At 37.8% G+C, this 26,995-nt stretch overlaps 1 protein-coding gene across 2 annotated transcripts in view; it reads left to right on the top strand.

Annotated features, from left to right (window-relative positions):
• The window catches only part of LOC132127355 (talin-1), a 91,716-nt gene that overhangs the window by 11,059 nt on the left and 53,662 nt on the right, over positions 1-26,995 (top strand). For both annotated transcript variants that reach the window (XM_059539182.1, XM_059539181.1), the window contains exons 2-14: positions 12,348-12,513; positions 16,168-16,265; positions 16,795-16,924; positions 17,446-17,598; positions 17,936-18,078; positions 18,420-18,547; positions 19,045-19,105; positions 21,523-21,627; positions 21,716-21,871; positions 23,154-23,255; positions 25,312-25,388; positions 25,542-25,722; positions 25,906-26,019. In XM_059539182.1, coding sequence (XP_059395165.1) covers positions 12,384-12,513; positions 16,168-16,265; positions 16,795-16,924; positions 17,446-17,598; positions 17,936-18,078; positions 18,420-18,547; positions 19,045-19,105; positions 21,523-21,627; positions 21,716-21,871; positions 23,154-23,255; positions 25,312-25,388; positions 25,542-25,722; positions 25,906-26,019 — 1,578 coding nt within the window. In that variant the 5' untranslated portion in view covers positions 12,348-12,383. The remainder of the gene's footprint in view (positions 1-12,347; positions 12,514-16,167; positions 16,266-16,794; positions 16,925-17,445; positions 17,599-17,935; positions 18,079-18,419; positions 18,548-19,044; positions 19,106-21,522; positions 21,628-21,715; positions 21,872-23,153; positions 23,256-25,311; positions 25,389-25,541; positions 25,723-25,905; positions 26,020-26,995) is intronic.

The raw sequence follows: 26,995 nt of genomic DNA, 5'->3' as shown, positions 1-26,995 counted from the left end.
CATCATTTGTAAATGCCAGATCTTTTAAGCAAGATATCATCATCAGATGGTGTTTACACTAAATATGATTCAACCAGGATCAGTTTACACACACACACACACACACACACACACACGTCTGCTAAGGTTATTTTATTTGTTCACATTTTGGGCCTATTTTACGTGGCCAGTCTTTGAGTGTATGCCTACCTTTAAAGTGTAAGAGGAACAGAAATCCCCAGTATTTGGGCTCACATGTGTTAAGTCTTTTTGAAGTCTTTTATCATGGTGCTGATATGGCTTTAGAGAAAGCTATTCTGTGCTAATGTGTGCAGTAGGATTAAAGCGGCTGGATTTGTCCTGCAGATTAGATGCCAGCAGATGTTCAGCGTTCCTGCAGAAGTCATCAGATGCTCAGACCTCACACATCACTGTGGGAATTCACAGTTTGATGGCACTGTGGCAGCTTAAGGCCTACACACCAAGCTGACCATCGGCCAATATCAGAGATCGTCAAGAGCCGGTTGACCTAGTTGTCTGCCTGTATATCCGCTGTTCCAGCTCTTCCAGTTTTTGAATGACAAATACAGACTATTGGCATCTGCTGGTATGGAGAGTTATTATTTCCTCTCACGCAGAAGCAGAAAGTATGTGATAGTTGGTTGTTGGCTGTATTCTCTGTGGTATGTTTAAATGCATCCTTTTGGCACAGATGCATTAGTTTCTTTGCTGCAAGTTTTTGATGTCAGTTTGGTGTGGTACAGTGCCCTCCATTAATAATAAAAAAAGTGGGAAAAATGTATGTTGTTTGTACCTTTGGTCATAGTCTAAAAAATTTTTTTTTGCATATCATCTTTTGTTGTTTTTGATTGCTTCCACTGTCCTCATTTGTTGCTTTGTATAAAAGCGTCTGTTAAATGTAAATGTAATGTAAATAATGAGCTGCATACATGGTGTGCTTTACAATTATTTATTATTAAAAGTATGGAAAAAAATACCATGGAAGTCAATGACACAATAACAGAGAACTTCAAAGGATGTATTCTGTTTCAAATGAAAAGAAATCAAATCTGCAACACAGGGCTTGTGTGCTGTGTAAATATTCCACATGAACTGTGTGTGTGTGTGTGTGTGTGTGTGTGTGTGTGTGTGTGTGTGTGTGTGTGTGTGTGTGTGTGTGTCTGTGTGTGTGTGTGTGTCTGAGAGGTCATGTTCTCTAAAGCGGTCAGACAGATTGAATTACAGGACTTCTGACTGTGATCTGGTGCCTGCTTTGTCTGCTGTGACATCAAAGGACTGATATTTCTGATGTGTTCGTGAGGTCTTAGATGTATTTTTTTGAACCACACGGCCATATCTGCAGTAACTTGGAGAAGTTTAGGGAAACCAAAGCTATATCTCACTAGTAACATACCACAAAGCCTGCTTACCTGTGCTGGAACTCTACAAGTGGTCAAGATTTGGTTGACATTTGGTGGAAATATTTGTAGACAGCTGAAAGTTATTGACACGCCCCAAGATTGATAAGTCCATACATTTATTCTCTTTACATGCGTATCTGAACTCGGCTCATCTGTGTTTACTTGTGATTCATATTCACTGCTTTTCCATGAGCTGAAGAATCCCTCCCTTCCTGAGCTCAGCTGTAATTGCACAGGATGTGTGTGAGCACATGCTCCTCTGCGCCTGCACATAGCCCAAATTCCCTTTTATGGCAGTGAAGAGCCTTTGAAACAGGAAATGACATCACTGCATGCTGGGCTAGAGTGGGAGCTGCTACTACTGCACTGCGTTCCACACACTGGGATCCAGAAAAGATCATGATCGAGTCGAGTGAGATCTGTGCTTGGAGTGAATGAAAACTTGTGAAGAATGGGTGTGGGACGAGTCTGTCCGTCTTCTGGAGGCTTTGTGTGAGGGACACATGGCTCTGCTGATGTCTGTCGGCCGTTACTCACTCACACATGAGTCAACAGACATCCCGTCAGATTCACAGCCGCTCATGAGTTCTTGGGTGCGTATAGGAAATGAGCTGTTGGGAGCATTGACCACAGAAACATCGCACTATTACTCTACTCTACTCCAGTGCCACTAATTGAGCTATCGGTAAGCCCCGCCCCCTTTAGTTACTGCTGCTCCCTCGGACAAACAAACAGAGCTGGTCACGGTCTCACAATGACAGCTGTCAGTGTGAAAACCTTCTCCCACTATGTTTTTGAACTATTTTGGTCACAGAAGGGCCACTATTCAAGTGGATATTAAATATGGCATGAGGGGATATGTAAAATATTGTCAAATAAATATAGTGGGTGACTCGAAGCCAGGGTTTCCAGATCACAGTGCAAGCGGGAGAAATATTACGGTCATCAACATCATCCCGGGTCAACACTGTTCATGTATGGCAGGGTATGGTTACATTTAGAGATTGAGGGGAGGGGTCTTCCGATAGGTCAGTGTGTTAAACATTCAATGAAAGGGGTGTCCAGCATCTGATAACGTCCACACGACAAAACCTCCACTACTTCTGTGATGTGACTTACTCTTGAGGGGATCAGGATGTTCAATTAAAAATAAAAAAAACTATGTAGAGTTGCACCTCTAAGAGCAGTATGTAATGTGATTGTGATTCTGTGTTTCTGGATTCTGTGTTATGATTTACTATGTAAAATTTAAAAAACAATAGTGATAATCACATAATTGCATGAAACGTTTTAGAATTTATTTGATCTTTTGAAATCTAATCAAATTTAATATGTAACAGTTCTGTTTTTGCCAACAGCAAATGTTTGTTTGTGTAGAGATTGTGTCATAAAACTAATAATTGTTGTTTTCTTTACTTTGAAACATTTGATATTTTATTATACAGTAGTAATACTATTACTGTCACTCAGCCAAACTTTAATTTTGCTGGTTGCAGTGAAGACCTTTGAGTTTCTATGTGTGTTGATGCTTGAGTATTAGAGAGTGACATGGGAGTGGATTTTCAAATCTGTCCCGTCCCAACCCCACGAAAAAACTGAGGGGGGAAATCCCGTCCCGTTCAATCCCGGAAGAATGAATCCCGTTCCCGCCCACTCCCGGGGTGTATAATTTTTGAATCTCTGTTACAGTAAAAAAAAAAAAAAAAAGGAAATACAGTAGGCTACAGATCACAGCATCACAGCAACTTTAGTAAAATAAAAATTTTAAATGTGTATGTACAACCCGAATTCCGGAAAAGTTGGGACGTTTTTTAAATTTTAATAAAATGAAAACTAAAAGACTTTCAAATCACATGAGCCAATATTTTATTCACAATAGAACATAGATAGCATAGCAAATGTTTAAACTGAGAAAGTTTACAATTTTATGCACAAAATGAGCTCATTTCAATTTTGATTTCTGCTACAGGTCTCAAAATAGTTGGGACGGGGCATGTTTACCATGGTGTAGCATCTCCTTTTCTTTTCAAAACAGTTTGAAGACGTCTGGGCATTGAGGCTATGAGTTGCTGGAGTTTTGCTGTTGGAATTTGGTCCCATTCTTGCCTTATATAGATTTCCAGCTGCTGAAGAGTTCGTGGTCGTCTTTGACGTATTTTTCGTTTAATGATGCGCCAAATGTTCTCTATAGGTGAAAGATCTGGACTGCAGGCAGGCCAGGTTAGCACCCGGACTCTTCTACGACGAAGCCATGCTGTTGTTATAGCTGCAGTATGTGGTTTTGCATTGTCCTGCTGAAATAAACAAGGCCTTCCCTGAAATAGACGTTGTTTGGAGGGAAGCATATGTTGCTCTAAAACCTTTATATACCTTTCAGCATTCACAGAGCCTTCCAAAACATGCAAGCTGCCCATACCGTATGCACTTATGCACCCCCATACCATCAGAGATGCTGGCTTTTGAACTGAACGCTGATAACATGCTGGAAGGTCTCCCTCCTCTTTAGCCCGGAGGACACGGCGTCCGTGATTTCCAACAAGAATGTCAAATTTGGACTCGTCTGACCATAAAACACTATTCCACTTTGAAATAGTCCATTTTAAATGAGCCTTGGCCCACAGGACACGACGGCGCTTCTGGACCATGTTCACATATGGCTTCCTTTTTGCATGATAGAGCTTTAGTTGGCATCTGCTGATGGCACGGCGGATTGTGTTTACCGACAGTGGTTTCTGAAAGTATTCCTGGGCCCATTTAGTAATGTCATTGACACAATCATGCCGATGAGTGATGCAGTGTCGTCTGAGAGCCCGAAGACCACGGGCATCCAATAAAGGTCTCCGGCCTTGTCCCTTACGCACAGAGATTTCTCCAGTTTCTCTGAATCTTTTGATGATGTTATGCACTGTAGATGATGAGATTTGCAAAGCCTTTGCAATTTGACGTTGAGGAACATTGTTTTTAAAGTTTTCCACAATTTTTTTACGCAGTCTTTCACAGATTGGAGAGCCTCTGCCCATCTTTACTTCTGAGAGACTCTGCTTCTCTAAGACAAAGCTTTTATAGCTAATCATGTTACAGACCTGATATCAATTAACTTAATTAAACACTAGATGTTCTCCCAGCTGAATCTTTTCAAAACTGCTTGCTTTTTTAGCCATTTGTTGCCCCCGTGCCAACTTTTTTGATACCTGTAGCAGGCATTAAATTTTAAATGAGCTAATTAAGTGGATAAAAGTGTAAAATTTCTCAGTTTAAACATTTGCTACGTTATCTATGTTCTATTGTGAATAAAATATTGGCTCATGTGATTTGAAATCCCTTTAGTTTTCATTTTATTAAAATTTAAAAAACGTCCCAACTTTTCCGGAATTCGGGTTGTATATATATAGGCTTATATAAGACGAAAAAGTGTTTAAGCATAAAAAAAGTATAATACTGCTTTGAACTGTTGTAGTTTTTCCCCCCCAAAAAATGCTAAAAGTTTTCTGTTTTATTTAAATGCAATTTTGTTTTTGTTTTTCTGAGCAAAAAATAAATATCATACATTCTCCCCTGATTTACAGAAGACACCCAGTAAAATGTCATTCAGTGTAACAATCTTGTCAGGCATATTTACAACAAAAATCAATTTGTGACATATTAAAAGACTAATTACTTTCACCCCAAATACTAATGAGTTGTAATTTTACATTTTTTACATTTGCCACTATCCTAGGTTTTGCCCATTTGTCAGTAAGAATTTTGTACTAATTTAAAACACGATACAATTTAGTATGCTCCATTATTCTTTTAGATATTTTAATATGTACACGTCAGAATAAGCATGTTGTTTGAATTTTTGTATAAATATTGTGTTACACTGAATGACAATGTAACATTATTTCAACCAAATTTTGACATTTTATTCTCCAAAAACTTAATTGAAACCTTAAAAGTAGACATTTTACTTACATTTAACGTGCTTTCTATGGACACAAAATCACTTTTGTACATTTCTTTTGATGCGGACATCTTAACGTTTTTGACCCATATATAGTACAGACCAAAAGTTTGGACACACCTTCTCATTCAAAGAGTTTTCTTTATTTTCATGACTATGAAAATTGTAGATTCACACTGAAGGCATCAAAACTATGAATTAACACGTGTGGAATTATATATGGAATTATATACATAACAAAAAAGTGTGAAACAACTGAAAATATGTCATATTGTAGGTTCTTCAAAGTAGCCACCTTTTGCTTTGATTACTGCTTTGCACACTCTTGGCATTCTCTTGATGAGCTTCAAGAGGTAGTCACTAGGGATGTGCACGGATAGTCGAACATTCGAATATTCGTTCTGCTCTAATTATTCGATGAATAAAAATGATATTCGAATTTCGCAAAAAAAAAAAAAACAATTCACAATAAAACCTAATTTGGTCACTTTCTGTGATTCTCCACGGCATATTTGAAGGTGTATGCAAGCAAAAAATAATTAATGAATGATTAAAGGGCCATTCACATATCGCGCCTAATAACGCGTGGAAAAGGCTATGCGCTCCGCTTTCTCCTTCTTTCCAAAGCGCTCGGGCAGAAGCGCTCCTGATGCGTCTGCCGTTGCTAAGCAACAATGACGTGCTCTCTCCATGAAGACGCGGAAATTTCAGCAAAGGATAAATGGATTTGCAGCACAAAAAAAATCGCTTTCAGTAGCTCTGCTACTAAATTTATTTCAAAATAGCAATCCATATACAGCTATGATCAGGTGTTCCTTCATCTTGGCTGAGCTTTCAACATTGTTACAGGAAAGGATGAAGCTGAATGTTTAGTTCTTGTCACATGACCTGCGGTGCGCTTGCGGCATTCTGTAAGTTGAGATGTTTTTAACTCGATGCTATTCGGACGCGCCTGGAAAAAACGGGACCGCGTCGCACCGCGTGCGCATCGCAACCGCGTCGCTTCCATTATGAGCGCGCATACCGCGCGCCTACATTGGAAATAACGAACATGAGCATGCAAAACACGCGATATGTGAACGCCCCCTAAAAGAACTGCGGTCTTCTACAGTACTTCAAATATGCTGTGGAGAATCACAGAAAGTGATCCAAGAACATTGTTGCAGCATCTCTCAAGCAACGAATAATCACCGCTAACTTGGAGAATACAGTGGAAACTCCTCTTCTCGCGTCTGCCCTAGACCCTCGGCACAAACATCTCAGGTTTCTAGATGAAAACATGAGAGAAGTAAGAAAAAAAAACTTTTTTTTAACATTATCAGAACATTTTCCTTGATGCGAGTGGTGCGGATGCATCAATGATGAAGAAGATGCAATGCCCCAGTTCTTCAGCGATGATTACAGAGAGTCCAGCCGAGACGAGTGGGAACAGTTCTTGCTGGAGCCATGTATTTCACCAGATGAGGATCCCATTCAGTGGTGAAACGAAAACACGAAGCGCTTCACAAAACGTATTCGCTTAGCACACCGTTATTTGTGAGTCCCGCCAATGTCTGTGTCGACAGAGCGCGTTTCCTCCACGGCCGGCCGTTAACAGACTAAGGAGCCGACTTTCCCCCAATCATGTTTACATGCCCATATTTCTTAACAAGAACATTTGAAACAATAGAAAAAAAGCAAAAAAGATTTGCTGACAGTTTAAAAGTTAAGTGTAAGCTACATTCTGTACAATAGCCTAATTGCTGCAGGCTGCTTTACGTTTTTTCTTTGTTCACTTTTTTTTTTTTGCTTTTAATCTGTACTTTTGTTTGTTTGCACGCATTGTTAAAGGTTTTCAGCTACAAAACACGATGTGTAATGTTCAAGCTTATTGTAAGCTTGTCCAAAATGACGAAAACTAATGTTGCTGAAAAATAACGTCTGTCTCATTAAACTTAATTTAAATAAACGAATATTCGAATATTCGTTTTTTGTGAGCTCAAATATTCGATTGTGATATTTGTGGAAAACGCCCACCCCTAGTAGTCACCTGAAATGGTCTTCCAACAGTCTTGAAGGAGTTCCCCGAGAGATGCTTAGCACTTGTTGGTCCTTTTGCCTTCTGTCTGCGGTCCAGCTCACCCCTAAACCATCTCGATTGGGTTCAGGTCCGGTGACTGTGGAGGCCAGATCATCTGGCGCAGCACCCCATCACTCTCCTTCTTGGTCAAATAGCCCTCGATGCCTTCAGTGTGACTCTACAATTTTCATAGTCATGAAAATCAAGAAAACTCTTTGAATGAGAAGGTGTGTCCAAACTTTTGGTCTGTGCTGTATGTATATATCTAGGAGCTGTAAAAGCCCATTCACATCATGCACAGTAGCTGTAATGAGAATTATAACTATAACATTTGCTCTAACTCTAATAAGAATAGGGAAGTCCACACCACAGCTGTAACATAAACCAAGCTGATGATCGATGTAAACATTGACAGCCAATCAGAATCCATGTGACTTTGAAGAGCTTGAGCATATAAAGCAGCAAATGCACTGTGCATTTTGAATAAACAGAACCTGCTCAGCAATTGTTGTGGATGTTAATGTAATTATTGTTTTATGTACTTACAGTTATAAATTTAGTGTAAACGGGTCTTATATCTGCCCCTCACACAGCAGCATTCTAATCTGAGTAAATTTTACTTTCTAAACTCACTAAGGTCTATTTGTGTAATTGAGTTGTTTCATCCATCCATTCATCTTGTGTATGGTCACAGGGGTGCTGGAGAAGCATCCGGGACAGTTGTTCAATCCACCGCAGGCTTGAGTTATTTTAGATCATGTAAACAGAGGCTGGTAAATTAGCTGTAATTGTGACATGTGTGGCAGTCCAGCGTTGGAATGGGTTATTTTTAGTGTTATTCTGAGAGGTTGTTGTGACTGTTATCAGCGGCGGAAAGAGTGACAGCGGGAATATGTTCCTCTCACACATCAGTCTATCACTTTTCCACAGCCGTTTCTGTTTTGACATGAGCAAATACTTCACTACTGACCTCCAGACAAACACATCACTTAAGACTATTTATTCATTTCGTAGAACAGTCTTCCAGTATATTAACTCCTGTAAGTATTATATTTGCATAACCTAATTAATATTCATAATCCATGCTGTTTATGACATCACTGGCTTTAGATTGGTATGTTGATTGCCAGAGGGCTCTGCAGTAGGAGTAGTTTTGGGCCATTTAACACAGCACTGTTAGTTGCCCAACTGGGATGTACTGTATGCTTGCTGTGTCTCACATGTGGCATTGTAATTGTGCCAGCTTCAGACATGTGATGCTATTTAAAGAGGCATAGACAGTTTGTATATGAAGCGATGAAAAAACATCACAACTACAGTTTGTCCTCTTGCTGCTGATGCACTTTGCATTGCCTTTGACTTTATGCAGCATTCAAGCTGGCTTATGTAAATTAATCTTTTCTCTAATTCAATAAGTACAGTGGTACATATATATATATTTTTCAGTTTGTTTCCTGTTTCATTGCATATTTTCCATGCCTTGTTACTGCTCTGACCCTGGCAGTGTATGTAGTTGTGTAGTTTCACACGTCTGTCGGTGCGTGTGGAAACATCAGTATAACGATCACCCTTATACCCTTATGCTGGGTGTGTGGGACTCTTGCATTCTTCAGTTGGGTCAAGGTCACCACCTTAAGTACAGCCCGTAAAATAGACTATACCACAACATCACGTTGATTTTGAGCCAGCGTTTTGGTCGACTTGCTTTTTCCTCCCTCTAGTGATGGCGGATGTAAATATACTGTATATTTTTTAGGAAATGAACCCACATCTGCTCTTTCTTAATGGCATTTAATGGCAAATAGAATCAGTATAATCAAAAGTAAATAGCAGGTCTGTTGCTCAGTCATCACAAACACACCCAGAGGGCTCTTCATTAATAGATTTGCTTATTCAGCTGTTTCGTTTCCTTCAATCCAGACATGCGTTGTTTCTGAAATTGAGCTGTAACCTCTCAAAAAAATGTTTTCAAACCTTATAATTAAACCTTATAATCTATCAAAACTCTTTTGAAGATGCTGGTATTATTAGGAAAACTGTCAGACTTGTTTTAGTATTTGTCATTCGATACTTTTGGTAACACTTTAACAAAGGGACCAATTCTCATTATTAATTAGATGCTTATTAGCATGCCTATCAACATACTAGCTGTTTATTAGTACTTATAAAGCACATATTCTGCATGAGCATATTCTACATCTCTAATCCTACACAATAGCTAAGCCTAACAACCACTTTAGTAGTGAAATAAAAACAACAACAACAATAACAAAAAAACAACGCAAACATCAAAACTCTAACTTGAGTCGCACATTTTTAGATCGGCATCTCTTGTGTGAGACACTGCTAAAGATGCCTCGTTCATGTTGTTCAAATGCTACTTCAGAAACCAGTGTAAAAGTTTCATTTCTGCCACCTACTGGACTGGAGTATAAAGCACGGCAGCAGTGTTAGTCATGTTTTTTTTCTCTTTGCTATAGGCAAATCTTCTCGCCGCTCTCTCAGTCTGTAACACTGTGAAAACAGACAAGTGCAGTGATACTAACAGTCAGACCACTTAAAACATGCCAATAATATTTGAGGACTGGAACAAGTAACTGTTTTATATTTTTTGTATTCCAACTTTCCAAGTGGCATGGAATTTACGCACATCAGCTTTAACACAGACTAGTCAAGTGGCCTTGTTTAAATGCCCCTACTGTCTTTATTCCAGAACTATATTGTTCTATCAGAATTGCATTGTTTTCTTCCTTCACTTGTTTTGGTTTGGTGGGAGTGTTACACAGGACTGTGAAGGGAATGCTGGAAGTATGCAGAGAAGTGTCCCTCCTCAGCTCCTCCCCCAAAACACAAACACACGGCTCGGATGGGGCAACTGGAATGCTTCCCCAGAGACTGTGTACTGATCTCTCAATGAGAGAGTGCACGCGCACACACACACTCACACACACACACACTCGCCCTCCTCAGGAATGTGTGTCCTTTCTCTGGACAGCTTCTAAACACAGCTGATCTCAACACAGCCGTACACACTAGATTTGTGACTGTGTTCTTAGGTTAATATTACAGGAAATGAGTACTTGATAAACTACTACATTGTTTGGCCTTCCAAAAGATGACACGACTAGAAATCATGTTTATATCACGTTTATAATGGGATTTTATGTTTGTTTTGTTGCTCTGGTTGAACACTGCAAAAGGACTGGATAGCTGGCCAATCAGAGCACACCTCGCTTTTCATAGCGATGAGCCTTGTAAAAATCTACGGCAGGGCATAGAGGAGAAACAAAAATGTACAGTGGAAAAAATGTTTTTGAACCTTAAACCACATAAACACATTTCATTACACCAAATAATGTTCTTTTTAGCAACATCTTATGACCCCTTTAAGAATTCACTCAAAATTCTAATTTGAACTGCGCTGTATATAAAAATTTAAATTTCACATCTATGTCAAAGTTTTTCATTATTATTATTTTGTTGAAGATATTTAACATGCAGACTTGCTAATACTAATACTAATACTAAATCATGGTCTTAATGAATAGAGGTATAATTACTCTTTTGCTCCCAGAATTCTTACTTTTGGTTTCTGAACAATGATTGGTTCCTGTTTTTCTAGATTCCTTGTGATGTGGATGTGCAGGACTACTATGTTTGTCTTGTTTCTTCTTTGCTATTACAGTAGTTTATGTTTCTTCTTGCATCTACACCTTTATATTTTCTTCTTCCAATGACAGCTCATCTTCATCTCATCATAGTTCACATTTTCCAAAGAAAGTGATGCATTATCGCTTCTATCCCATATTGCTGTTGTTTAGTCTTTGCCAGCATTCCTCTGCTTCACTGAGGTGTTTATATATAATTTATGTGATTGCATCTTGTTTTGCTTGTTTTTCGTGGTTGTGGTTAGCACAACTGTGCTCACGGTGACCTGAGTTTGATTGAGGTCCTTCGCCCATCCCACTCACCTCTCTCCTCCCAGATATCTCAATAAAAAGAGCATAAAAAGCCCATAAAAATAACTTTAAAAACTGTAACTGTTATTTGAGTGTTGTTTAGTGTTACTTTTACACTGTCCTACAAACTGTTTCATAATTCAGATTTCTGTGATGCTTTAATCAAGAAGTGAACATTAGTCTAAATCAGTTGTTCCCAACCCTGGTCCTGGAGGCACACCAACACAGTACATTTTGCATGTCTTCTTTCTCTGACACACCAATTTCAGGTCTTGGAGCAGAAATTATCTTACTATAGGGAGATAAGAGGGTCTGTATTACTTACTATTGGAGAAAAGCATAATGGCTAACTTGGATCACGTGTGCTGTAATAACTAATCACGTTACAGCCTTGACGTCATTGAACTTCAGTCAGAGGTGCGCGACACTCAGTCACTGTTTACGGATCCCATAGGAACGAATGAGAAGTGCTGTTAGCTGTATCCCACCGGTCACAAAAAGTCAGTGACTTCTCTTATAAAACTTCTCTTATAAAGCTTTTTTGTGGTAATCTATAAAGATAGTTTAATCCAAGAGTATTGTTTAGTGTAAAACATTTTGAAGATTAGCAGAAAGGCTGTCGATTCATTAAATTACAAGCCATTTCCTCTAAAAAGATGTTTATTCAGCGTAGTAAAGCCTTTCCTCTATTGATATCCATTCAAACAAAACAGCCTCTGATCTCCTTTACCACGTACTGCCAGACCGGAAGCGTTAGCTTTAGCCATTATGCTTTTTCGGCTAATGGTTGCAGGCTTGCCTTCTAGTGGAGTCTCCACTAATGAGCTGATGACCTGAATCAGGTGTGTTTGATAAAGAAGACATGCAAAACGTGCAGTGTTGGGGTGCCTTCAGGAGCAGGGTTGGGAACCACTGGTCTAAATCATCAATAATGTCATCCTGTTAGCCTGTAACGAGTGTTGAGAGTTTGTGTGCTGTTTGTTTAGCAGGAGTAGCAGTGGCACAGTCCCATAGTGTCAGTCATGGTGGCGCTGTCGCTGAAGATCGGGGTGGGGAACGTGGTGAAGACCATGCAGTTTGAGCCCTCCACCATGGTGTATGACGCCTGTCGCATCATCAGGGAGAGAGTCCCAGAAGCACAGCTCGGCCAGCGTGAGTCCACCAGCAGACACTCATAACCCTGAAAAGTGCCAAATTCACACAAAAAGCATTGGAAGATCTCATGTGAATGACAGTGTTATTAAGCATTTGATGGCTGACATATTCACAGCTCATGTCAGATTGATCAACTGTAAAATTTAATGCAAAATTAGTAACTTATATCATATATCCACATAATCAAATTAATGATAAAAAAAATTTGATAACACTTTAGTATAGGGACCAATTATTACTGTTATTTAATTGCTAATTAGCATGCCTATTATTTACATACTGGCTGTTTATTAGTACTTATAAAGTATTCTACATCTCTAATCGTACCCAATAACTAAACTTAACTACCTTACTAACTATTAATAAGCAGCAAATTAGGAGATTATTGAGGCAAAAGTCATAGTTAATGGTTTGTTAATATCGAGAAATAGACCTTAAAATAAAGTGTGATCAAAATTTTAATAAAAATACATACCCTGTGACTGACAGTTTTTGTTATAGAATACACTTGTTTGAGCACAGTTTTGATGTTGGTTTACTTTAGATTATCAAGATCTGTTAATTTATCCATTGTTCATTTCATTATGGCTATAAAGTCATGTAAAAATGATATTCAGTCTTCAATTTAACAATAACATTATTGTCCAGAGCACACAAGTACCTGAGAAAATCATTAAGCTGAATCCACTGACGCTTGTTACGTATCACCATCGCAACTCGTTAGGACAGAAACTGATTAACTGGGTAAAGATAACTCTCATCACACGCTGTGCCATCTGATGTTATACTAGATAATGTGATATTGATATCATTTTTTGTTGGTTTTATTGCACATAAACTATGGCTTCAAATCAGATCCATAAGAAATCTATTTGTCATTCACTATTAATCTTCCTCTATCCCACATTTCATAAAAACTTATCTTAGCCTACAGCTGTCATTGGCAACAAGACTAGTTAAATTATCCATATTTGGCTAAAATCCTAGCATTTAAAAATAGATGATCCACAACCATTTAAATTGTCCATTGTCCCTTTCATCATGTCTGTCAGTATCAAGTGAAAATGATATCTCCAGTTAAACAATGGTAATATTGAACAGAATGTACAAGTATCTGAGAAAATCCTAGAGCTGAATTTACCTTCACTCATCACCATCTCCATCGCGGCTCGTTAGGGCAAAAACTGATTGATGAACTGGGAAAAGATAACTTTCATCATGTTTCATCATGAAGTTATTCGATTTTAGTTAAATTGCACATACATTTTTTTTTTTTTTATCAGACTTTAAATCAGATCTGTAAAAAATCATTTTGTTATTCACTGTTAGACTTCCTCTGTCCCGCATTTAATAACTTCTCCCACATTTCATAAAAACGTAATACATAGTGTACAGCTGTCATGGGCAGCAGCACTAGTCATATTATCCATATTTGGCTAAAATCCCAGCTTAATATCTCTGATTTTGGTTTCCCTTTTTAGCATTTGTTCCTCCAAAATTCTCTTCCTTCCAAAGAGTAAAGAGAGAAAAAAATACCAGCGAAGCCAAAACATACCACAGAAATCAAGTGTTAATCTAGTTTGTGCTGCGGCGCTATAGTGGGCCTGTATCAGGGTGCGGCTGGGTCCCAGCTCTTATGTAATAGTCCTCAGTACTGCTCTACATACTTGTCTTAACCTGCGAGTCATTCGTCTGTTTGACAGACTGCTTTCGTCCCATCTCCACAGCTTATGTGAAATGTGTAGTGCTCTTAAATGGCTTGCTGCATTACTTTTGGAGGACACCATCTAATCGCTCAGAGCAAAAAGCTCAATTTGTTTCATGCATCTCCAATGAAAATTATAGTCAAAGTGTCTGCTCTGGGCCCAATTTCAAGAAAAACAATTCTTATTTTCTTACTTGCCCTACTCACTTCAGGAAGAAAAAGTTTTTGTAAGCCAAACAGTGAGTATGTTTACACAGACAATAATCAGATTTTAACATGATTAAGACAATAGTCTGATTAAGAATCTACCATATAAACAGAGATTTTTAATGACCTTAATCCGGCTAAAGTCATATTTGAAGTAAACAGAAATCGAATTATGACGTGGAGTATTCTTATTTAAGTAACGTTATGGAAGTGCAGTATAGACATATACACACCTTAATCACATTATTACCGGCGGTAGAAATTTCCGCTTTATTTTGCGACAGGATACAGACACAGAAGTGACCAACTGTTTGACGACAAACATAAGAGCATGGCTTCAACAACGTCATTGTCTGTTTTCACAGCATGAAAAATAATTAACTGCACTTGAAGCTTTCAGTAAATGATAAATGAAACCACCAAAACTATATATGGCATCATAATGAACACAAACTATATACTTGTATGTTAAATTCTGGAGGGAACGTTGGATGGTATTGCTTGGTGACATAATGACGTGCCATTATAATTGATTTATGTACTATAACATGTAAAACAGGAACATGAAAGGAATATTTTGAAAGCAACTCATGTTAACATCTTAATAATAATATTGTCTTATTCAGAATAAGGTAAATAATTCGATTACTGATGTCCATTTAAACGTAGTCAGTGCCTCTAGTGCTTGAAACTGGCAAAAGTAGTTGTTCTTTAAATCTCAAACATGTAATATGTGCAGGGCTCAGCGATAAGGATTTTTTTCTACGAGCCCAGTTGTCACAGTATACAGTATACACAAAAAAAAATAAAAGTCATTGTTTTCATTGTTTTGTATTCTTGTTTTTTAATAAATAAGGTTATGATGACTAAAACTTTAGAGACCTGGGACATTTTACTGTTCTTGTTTCCCATTTCATTACACAGCAACAACTACTGGTTCAAACATTATTAAAGACAAGATTCACGACAGTAACTCTAAAAAAGTAAGTAGCTCAAATAAATACAATAAAACAAAAATGCAAATAAAATAAACATTTGGTGTGTGTGCACAGAAAACCGCCTATCAGACAGCAGACGAATATTGAAGTAATATTGACTTCTTTTTCAACATCCTCTTGTGTTTTTCTTTAAAGTTAAATCTAATAATTTTGTCACCCTCAAGTACTTCCAAGGCTGAATTAATTTCTTTTTTAAATACAGAAGGATCATTTCCAATTTACTCATTCACAATGAAAGTGGATGATAATTTATATTAATTTATAAAGGGCAAAAAAAAAAACATAAGGGGACGTTCATAAAGAATGTGCAGCTTTCCCATTTTCTAAATTATATAAACATGCACTAAACATAAAGTTTTGACCATTGCACTTCCATTTTGGTTGTTTAGCAGTGCTTGACACCTTGGTCTAAAAATGTGTCGCTCCAAATTAAAAGTAGTAAATCTTTTAAAAAACTACATATCTAGACAGCATAGACATTTATTTTTTCATTACACTGATTTTCATCACGCTTTTTTTTTAAATGCAAAAATGTGTGAAAGGCCCCTAAAACAATAAGCTGCACATAAGCTACAATATTTCTGGTGTATATCTTGAATTACTTTCGTTATTAGGAATCATGTATTTAAAAAAAATCAGGAAATGATTGGAATTGTTGTCAGTGCACCTTCTGATTTTGACAGTCTTACCAGGTTGTAAAAAGCAATCTTACCGCCCACTAACTCTTCTATCTTCTTGCAGCCAGTGATTATGGCCTCTTCCTGTCAGATGAGGACCCAAAGAAAGGTATTTGGCTGGAAGCAGGCAAAGCCCTGGACTACTACATGCTGAGAAATGGGGTGAGTCTGGAATATTTCAAATTAAACATCAAGTGAAGTAATTCAATTAAAATATTAAATAGAATAATGCTCATTGTTAGTGCAATTTCTATGAAATGTTTACTTTCTAGTAAACACAAATGAGTGGAAAAAAGGTGTGGAATTCATGTCCATTGTTTCTTTATTTTCACTGGGATTGTCTTGAGGAAAATCAAATTTTTAATTTCTTTTGAAGTATTTGAAATCAGTGCTTGCACTTTTAAGCATCTGTAACTTGTAAGGCATGGATCTAGCAAAACCAGGTTCAAGTGTTGACTGCCAGTGTACTGACTGATAAAATGTAACTCTAAATTACTTTGTAGCATCTGTCAAATGAAAAAAATGTAAATGCCAAAATTATTTGTAAAATCAATGTTATATTAAAAATATATAAACATGATAGTCAGTCCTTAAAAGCTGACACTTATTTAAGATAAAGAAGATAACACAAGTTAACATAATTTGCTGGAATTTATGAAGGATTTTTCATAAGAACATGCTTTTTTTTTAGGACACTCTGGAGTACAAAAAGAAACAGAGACCCCTGAAGATCCGCATGCTGGATGGAACTGTTAAAACAGTCATGGTGGATGACTCAAAAATCGTCAGTGACATGCTTATGACCATCTGTGCGAGAATAGGTAAGTTAGTGTCCCAACGAGGAGCGAGAACTCCAATTTGCCTGTTTTTTTGTTTTTGTTTTTTAGAAACGTCTAGGCCAGATCTTTCTTGTTTTATATTATACATTAAAAAACAGGTCTTACCTAGTCAGCTGGATTAGCTCACTGTGCTCTTAGCATTGGGGTACCACAGGGTTCAGTGATCGGACCGCTGTTTTACTCTGTCTACACCATAACACATGGTATAGTCGTCCAGTCACATGGGCCCTGTTTTCACTTGGTATAAAGATATTTTTTGGTGATCCAATAAGAAGTGGTTGGTGCTAAATATAGGTAGAAACAGGGTTTAAAACCTTTTGTGATTAGATTACTAAAACTACATTTGGATGTAGTCTGTACCACTTAAGATTATGAATGGAGGTCTGCAACAATGCTTAATGGAGGTCTCTAAAATTTATATTTAGAGGTTTGATTTAACTATTATGACCCTTGAGGAGCAGTTTGAATGCAATAAGAGAATAAAAAAACTTCTGATTTCTCAGGCATCACAAACTATGATGAGTACTCGCTGGTGCGTGATGTGGGAGAGGAAAAGAAGGAAGAGACCATGGGGACACTGAAAAGAGACAAGACCCTCCTGAGAGATGACAAAAAAATGGAGAAACTCAAACAGAAACTTCACACAGATGATGAGTGTATGTCACTTCTTGCTTACCATGAATAAAATAAACATTGATGCATGTTGTTTGCTATTTTAGCAGAACTTCGAAACAACACAGTGTATTCTCACACCAGGGAATTTCATAGTGATGAAATGCATATTCTGATATATTCTAGACTCTTGTTGACTGAATTTCTTTACTCTGCGCTCTGCCTAATCCATAAAAAAAATACATGTAATTAAATTTTTTTAAGGTTTTTAACAAAAATACTGAGACATGAAAATTCAGTCAAGTGTTTCCAAGCTTTTACATGTGGATGATATTTTGGAATCTAGTTGAATTTACTGATGTCAGAGCTGTATTTCAACAGTGAATTGGTTGGATCATGGGCGGACGCTGCGAGAGCAGGGTGTCGAGGAGTTTGAGATGCTGCTTCTCAGGAGGAAGTTCTTCTACTCGGACCAGAATGTGGATTCCAGGGACCCAGTACAGCTCAACCTGCTCTATGTGCAGGTAAACACCACAGAACATCACTTTCATATCCTAATCATGTCCCAATGTCATTTATAAACTGAATATCATCTCTCTAGTTTTTGTCAGTTACTTCTGTGGCATTTATATGGGGGAACCTACTGTACACTCACTTCAAAATCTCATTGGTCTAAAATCACAGTCTACATAACTGTATGTTAAAAATTAAAAATGTCTGATTGGCTGTAATTGTGATGCTTTGAGCATCGTTTCACTTTTAGGGTAGTAACTTGTTGCTATAAATGTATCATGCAGTGTCTGCTTAGTTATGTGTAATTTTGTTCAAATTCAATTGCATCTATGTGCTGTATGTTGTATCCCAGGCCCGTGATGACATCTTGAACGGTTCCCACCCTGTCTCCTTTGATAAAGCCTGTGAGTTTGCTGGATATCAATGCCAGATCCAGTTCGGAGACCACAATGAGTCGAAACACAAACCAGGATTCCTTGAGTGAGCTCAACACATTTCTATTTATCTTTGCCTTACCTGTAAGTGTGAGTGTACTTCTTTAGGTGCATAGGAACTTCTTTATTTGGGTTGTTAATGAACTAAAATGTTTAAACGCAATTTAATCACCTAATATTTGGGTAGTTAATGCCATCTGAACCTTCAAAACCAACAGATTCTGTACTTCTCAAACTTTGTGAGAACAGAAATGCAAACACTGAACTCAAACTTACCTCTGTTTCTATGAAGAATAAACAATCATGATATTTCTTGACTAAATTATGTACAGTACAAACAGAATACGTGACTTTTGTTAAACTTCCAGCACTACTATTACCCAGCCATCACTGTGCTGGATTGAGTTGTAAAATCACCATCTTGTTTTTATGCATCCGTTCCCAGCACAAGCTACTGCTATATTCACCAGTCCAGATTGCTATCATTCTTAAAATATTAATCAAATAAAAGGTTCATTCTTGCTTCATGTCTGTCTCATCCAGTTTGAAGGAATTCTTGCCCAAAGAGTACATCAAGAACAAGGGCGAGAAAAAGATCTTCCAGGTGAGGTTATGCAGGTTATGTGAAATTTAATATTTTTTCATTTACATACATTTAGTCATTTAGCAGACGCTTTTATCCAATGTGACTTACAAATGAGGACAACAGAAGAAATCAGAAACATCAAAAGAGCAATGATATGCAAGTCCTATAACAAGACTTAGGTAGCTTAAAGCAGTACACATTGCAATGCTTCTTTTAAATGATATAATAAATATAAAGAAAACAGATAGAATAGAATAAGAATAGAGCAGGCTAGTGTTAGAGACCCTTTTGTTTATTTTATAATAATTAAAAAGAAAACAAATATAAATATTAGGGGTGTAACGGTTCACAAAATACACGGTTCGGTTCGATACAATACACTGGTGTCACGGTTCGGTTCGGTACGTTTTAGATACAGCAAAAAGAAAAAATTAGCAGATAAATTTCCTTGATTTTTATAAAAATGTTTTATTTATTAAAACTAACAAAGTATGTTTTTTTTTTTTTACATTGAACAATGATGGAGCTATTCTTTACCCATCTTCTATGGTGTTTTCTTAGCAGCATACTGTATAAAACAAAAACAGCTCCTTATAAAAAAAAAATGAAAATGTTATATTATTGTAGTAGTTATGAACAAATACAAAGATGTAACTTTTTATATGGAACTCTATAACTCTTTATATTGAGTGTGTTTTTACTCAATTGGTTCTCTATAGGGCTTATGTTTTTTGGAACAAAGCAGGAATTACGGTCTGTCTGAAATGGGCTCGTGAAGGAATATTGTAACGGGACTCAATTACATTAAGCATGTTCTTAAAACCTACGTTTTCCACTACAGCACAGTTACTCATTGCGCGGCTCGTCAAGCTATAACTGGCGGCTCGCATAGTAGCTTACAGTATCACACTGCCCCTTGCCTTCAGAGCATGTGAGGCGGGAGCGAGCGGGAAGCGAGCGGGCGGATCTTGGACAGAGCGCAGAGCGGCAATTTTGCACAGTCATCAACAGTAGACTATTTTCAAGCAAAACTCGGCTCAACAATGGAGTTCAAAAAGTAAAATGAGAATTCATACAGGTGTAGCCTATCAATATAAGTCGCACTAAGACTGCTTTAAAACTTTCCCTGAGACCTCAAACAGAAAGCACAAAGCCTGTCTTTAAATTTGATTTCGTTTTGTATTAATTGTATCTTAATTTTAATCAAGGTTTCATCAACCAATTGTCTGGATTTAATAAGAAGTAAATAGAAAATAGATAACCACGATACGAAGGAGCCGGTGTGAACCTGGAGTTTGTCTCATGAATGAACCGAAACTCAGCGTATAGCCTACTTGCCTCACAGACCCGACAAATAGGCTATATATAAAGCTTGAAATGTCTACTTTTAAACAAAACAATTCAAAACGAAAGAAAACAGAGTGCTCTCCCTCCCGTATGAAATGTGCATTTCTCTCAGGCGCGTTCACTACTGCGAAGATCACGAGTCAGCATCTTTCTAGCCGACAGACATAAAAAAAATTAAATGTCTTCTGCTATATTTTACAAATTCATAATCATTAATTTTGCCGGTTCGTTGTGACAGCTTTTAAATGTAACATGAATGCATCAGCACTGAAAACAGAGAGATTTTTTTTTCTTTTGGGGGCATTTTGTTTGACATGCATGCCAGCTTTCGCTCATCCCACTATTAAAGTAAATCTGTTCTTAAACGAAAATGTATTGGCCGTGTTATTTCTTTTTTGTGGGATGTCCAATTTATATGTAGAAATGCACATTTGCAAAGGTGACTTAGTATGTTGACGTAAAAGTGGCTCGCCTTTTGATTTTGCTCTGCCAATGTGGCTCTTGTGAAAAAAATAGTGAGGATCACTGAACTACAGAGTAAGGCGCTCGCTCACTCAGTAATACACGCTGAAGGCTCGTTGCAAAATGGCCAATGAGTTTAACAGACCAGAAATAGAAGATCCTCCAATAACCAACAGGTCTGGTGTTTGGGTGCACTTTGGATTCCCTGTTAAACGCATTGGCCATTTTGCAATGAGTCTTCAGAGCGCCTGACTGAGTAGCCTAACATAAACATATAAGTTGGTGTTTTTTTCTTCTTCGGGGGTGTCAGGGGCGTTGCCTGTTACGTCGTTTGGGTTATTGGGCTACCTTGTTGAACGCATATCATTATATTTCACTTATTTTTTTTCAAATATAATTAATTAGTCCAACGAACCATTCGGTCCATAATGCGTACCGCGTACCGAACCGAAAGCCTCGTACCGAACGGTTCAATACGAATACGCGTATCGTTACACCCCTAATAAATATATATATATTTTTTAAAGAATAAAATTAGGATAGAGAGTGCACTTTTCATTCCCATGCCAGGCACGGCACTATGCGCTATATGAATTTTAATTTAAGGATAAACTTGTCTCTTTAAGGCACACAAAAACTGCCAAAACATGACAGAGATTGAGGCCAAAGTCAGCTACGTCAAACTGGCCAGATCTCTGAAAACCTATGGAGTGTCCTTCTTCTTAGTCAAGGTAAAGATCTCATGCCTTATCTGAGCTCTAATATTAATAAATGGCTCCTGCTTTCTTGTGTTAATGCTGATGTTTATTCTCCTTACAGGAAAAAATGAAAGGGAAGAATAAGCTTGTGCCGCGTCTGTTGGGCATCACTAAAGAGTGTGTGATGAGAGTGGATGAGAAGACCAAAGAGGTGATCCAGGAGTGGAGTCTGACCAACATCAAACGCTGGGCGGCTTCTCCCAAGAGCTTCACCCTGGTGCCCACACACTCCTCTAAATACACACACACTGTTCTGACACTTGACACTGTGGGGGGCAAGAGTTCCTACGGTTTGTTTCACAGCTCTGTGGTCACCGGTTCGGTTTGATTTGGTCCATTTTGGTGAAAAATAAGATTGTTTAGGTTAATCATATAATATTATAATTCACCCTAAAGTGAAAATTCTGTCATTTTTTGTAAAATTGCGTTATTTATGTCCATCTTTTGAAAATCCAAACAACAAAAATGTTTATTGTACCAAAAAGTACAAAAATAAGTTCTAAGGATTGTGAAGAAGAAGCGCAGTCTTGGGAATGACTGGAGGATGTGTAAAGCGCTTCACACCAGTACATATGTGTGTTTTTCAGGCCAGCCTTTTGCAGAGCACGCTGTCCTCTAATAGTTTTATCATGATCCTTTGGCAGTGAGTTTATTACCATTACGATGACTTTGTTACTTAACTTTTACCTTATGATTCAGATTAGTGTCCACAGGAAGTTTGATTCACATTATTTATATATCACATAACACACATCAAGAGCACAGTTATACACAATCACTATATATTATGTGATTTATGAACTGTTAAACTGGCTGTTTCTAACAGTAATATATAAATTTTTTGGGAAAAGAACAGATCAACCTCTAACAACAGATTCCCAAACTTTTATCAGCATATTTGAACTAAAATATTTTCTTTTAAATATCTTTTGAGAGTTACAGTCAATATTTCAATAATCTAACAACACATTTACATGTTTATGGTTCTCTGGGTTAATGTTCACAAGATATAAAGGTGAACACAATATTTTGTGTTTTTAATAAGTGATTTATTTTCATTTTAAATGCATTTATTTTAGTTGTACATTTTTATGATTTAATTCAGTATTAGCGTTTCATCAAACTCTTTGAGTTCCCTTATAAATCCCAGTTTGGGAAACTAATAATGCCTGATGATATTTATGACCTTTAATCGGTTCCTGTTTCTTGTAATAGACTGAAGCAGTAATCAATACTGAACATTGTTTGTGCATCACGAAGCACAGCAGTAATTCAGTATTTAGACTCTGGCTGCAGACTTATTGATTACATTAAATTAATTATTTCTTTCCTCCAGCTCTCTGTTACTACACACTCAAACACACTCAATACATTTAGCTGTTTTATTTTTTTTCTTGCTGCACAGAGTTCTCAAACATTGTGAATTACAGTGGACCTATTCCATGCCTGCAGTGTAATTTCACTGTGACTGTATTTGCTAATTTTACTTTCTTCTTCAGGACTTTGGAGACTATCAGGATGGTTACTACTCTGTACAGACCACTGAAGGAGAGCAGATCGCACAACTCATTGCTGGTTACATCGACATCATTCTCAAAAAGGTAACATACCATGACCAATCTCATTGGTAAACTTTAATAAATCACGTGAAGCCTGACGAAATGTTTTTAATTTCACATATTTTTGGACTCACAAGACTAGCCTCACCCTCAGAAAGACATGCACTCAGGTTACGAATCATATCATCATTTTAACTATTATTGTGCAACAAACTTTTTTTTTTCTTCTCAAAATTACTTCAAATGGTTTATTCAAGTCAAGTCAAATTTATTTGTCTAGTGCTTTTCGCAATACATTATTCATGACGTTAATATTTATAGCATCTTTAGCATTTATAGCATTAGAATTGTGTAATATAGATAAATGCGATCATACAAGCAATTAAGGTTTCGAAATTATTAGTTTATATAGCGATAACATAGTATGTATTGCCTACGTGACTGATACATGTAGAGCTATGGGATAATACAGTTTACATTTTGGGATGAAATACATATTCACACAACCGAGATTTTCAACATAGTGTGTGCTACATTAGTTTACTGTATTTATGCAAGTAAAGCAGTATGTACTATAGATTCAAACTTTCAATATGTTGCTGGGTGATGATATAGTTTACATTTTTCAGTGATATAACACACAAGCAATTGACATTTGCTTATGCATAGTGCTTAATGTGAGCGTATGTATTTAGATAAGGTTGGATTTACATATAATATTTGTATAATTTGTTATTAATTATTAATGTGTAAATTTTTTTAAGTTGTTAATTTGTTTTGTGGTGAAATTAGCTGGATTTCCATCTAAAGTTGCGAATTTAACTTTTGCGCAAAACTGGAATATCGCATAAAACATTTGCGAACAAGCACCGTTTCCACATTCCGTCATTGCTTTCTGAGGTGGATGCTTCTGTTTGGGAACGCAGTCATATAAGACGCTTCTGGGACATTTCTTAGGCATCGTCTTAGACATCTATGCTGTGGAATGAGATGGGTCCACTGGTTAGTCAGATTTTGCCGTCTCATAGTGCAAAGTCACGTGACTTTTTGGATGCACTTGGAGGAATTTATCAATTCACAAAATGCATTTCCATCTCCCATTTTTCTCATTAAGCCCATTTCGCACAAGTCAAAAAACACTTCAAGATAGCGTAAAAAAAACTTTGCGAATTAAGCGATTTTTATTTGAAATTTGGCATTTCCAACACTTGTTTTTCATGCAATACTTCAAAATTTGCATTAAAATAGGTTGATAGAAACAGCTATTGACACAAACAGCAGTGCATTGATTTACATGTCTCTGCCTGTCTAAGTGGGCATTTCCTAAACAGAATTAACTGCTTTGTGAACACGAAGGTTTGGCTCTGCAAGTCTTCTGCTGATCACACATTATCTGCTACTGCAGGTATTCAGTGGCTCTTTTGAAAACACAAGGATTTTGCAATGGGCAGCACTCCCTGACAGGAGCACACCTCACAACCATTACACTCAGTGGCAATGGCAGTGGCTCAGTGGTTCATGTAGGTTGTCTACAAACTGGAAGGTTGGTGGTTCAATCCCCGGCTCCACCTGACCAAGTGTCGAGGTGTCCTTGAGCAAGACACCTAACCCCAGCTGCTCCCGACGAGCTGGATGGTGCCTTTAATGGCTGACACCGTAGTCGGTGTGTGAATGAGTGTGTGAATGGGTGAATGTGAGGCAAATTGTAAAGCGCTTTGGATGGCCATGTGGTCTGTTGAAAGTGCTATATAAATGCAGTCCATTTACCATTTAGTTTCACAATAACCCCATGACCTAGAGAGGTCAGAGTTGTGACTGTTGGAGTTCAGTTATTAAGCAGTTTAGCAGATCTTTTGTTCAGTTATTAAGCAGATCTTTTTCTTACCATATCTGTCTATTTTTTACTGGTTGTGTGACGGGTCTTTGTGAAATTGCTTCTGCTGGTTCTCTGCAGTGTGAGTAATTCCTCAACAAACCTTCATGTTTGACCAGTCTAAAGAAAGACACAGCCTGCTCTGGCAACAAAGTTCTTCATTCAGGTCCTGCTCTCAAGTATCTTTCGCCAACTCATTGTGTTTGAAAACCTCTTTATCTGCAGAAAAAGAGCAAAGATCACTTCGGCCTGGAAGGCGATGAGGAATCAACCATGCAGGAGGACTCGGTATCTCCCAAAAAGTGAGTGTCTTTTCATAGTTCATTGTGTACTAGTGTGTTTTAACTTAATATGGTGTTGCTTCATGTGCTAACATAAGTCACTCATCATTTCCTGTTATAAGTCTGAGTTACGGCATTCGATCTAATGGTAACCTGTGATGTATTGTGCTCCAGGTCAACAGTTCTCCAGCAGCAGTTTAACAAGGTTGGGAAGGTGGAGACGGGCTCTGTCGCTCTGCCGGCCATCTTCCGCTCTGGTGCCGGAGGTCCGGAGAACTTCCAGATGGGCTCCATGCCACAGGCCAAACAGCACATCACCAGCGGACAGATGCACCGAGGACACATGCCCCCTCTGGTCAGATACTGCAAGCACACGCTCAAACACCTCTGACACTACAGGAACAACCTCTGAATGTGTTCTGAAGCATGGGCTCTGCTCTGAATATGAGACATGTCCATGTAATCTTAGTCCCTCTACCTGTCATAGCTGTTTGTTTGGGCCGTGCTGTGAGCTGTTGGTGTCCTCTGTATCTTGCAGACGTCAGCTCAGCAGGCATTGACCGGCACCATTAACTCCAGTATGCAGGCCGTACAGGCAGTTCAGGCCTCTCTCGATGAGTCCGACACCCTGCCTCCACTGGGCACTGATGCGGTAAGATGCTGTATTTATATAAATGTGTTTTTTATTGCCTCCGTCACTTTTCAGATGTGCAGTATTTTATTTACCCCAGTGTTCTGTTTGGGTCATTTTTGACCCGGATGAAAAATAAGACAGATGTCACTACTTACTTCCCCCAGCAATTGTTTTTCAAGTGACGTTTGCATAAATTTGACCATTTCTCAAATGCTCTATGCAAACCATAAGATTAAAAATTAACATATACTAAATTTCATGTACAAAATTAATAGGATAGTGCTGTATTATTTCCCTTTTGAAGTAGAGTCTTTTTTGAACTGAGCATACAGATGCATTTTTGTGATCAGTTAAAATATCATCTTTAAAGTAGTTTTTTCTTTAGTCTTTTTCCTGAAGGTAAAAATACTGTATTTGGTCTTTTTTTTTATATGGGACTGACATTGTCACGCTGGTAAATGAAAGATCCAAAAGCAGAGATAACAGGAATAACAGTCTTTAATGAAAAATATATAACAAAGGCAGTCCGTCCTTTCAGCACACAGAACTGGTAAATAGAAACTTGAACAAACGGAAAGACTCCTGTCTCGATGAGTAACAGAACAGGACTCCCTTGTAGCAGACTCGAAGCTCAGGAGTAGATAACTCAGGCAGGGTGAGAGAACCACATTGGTCTACAATCAGCAGCAACAGCAGCAGAATACAGCAAAAACTTAGGGGCTAGACTGTTCCAGGCAGACAAGACAAGAATAGGTGAGTACCTCTCAATACAGACAGGATGTAACTGCTGACAAAACGCATGACATGTAACAATAATCCAACCAAGAATCTACCCGAGCAAACACCAGATAAAGGGTGAACACTTAGGGCAAAGTAGAAACAGGTGTCATAGCAAATCAGCGCGAGCGCTGATTGCAATGACAAACAGGTGCATGAAGAGAGAGAGGTCAGCGGGACAGACAAAGAGTAATATAATAAGCTAATAAGGTGTGTG

The sequence above is a fragment of the Carassius carassius genome, chromosome 45, assembly GCF_963082965.1.
Source record: "Carassius carassius chromosome 45, fCarCar2.1, whole genome shotgun sequence".
Lineage (NCBI taxonomy): Eukaryota > Metazoa > Chordata > Actinopteri > Cypriniformes > Cyprinidae > Carassius > Carassius carassius.
This window is presented reverse-complemented; position numbering and strand designations above follow the sequence as displayed.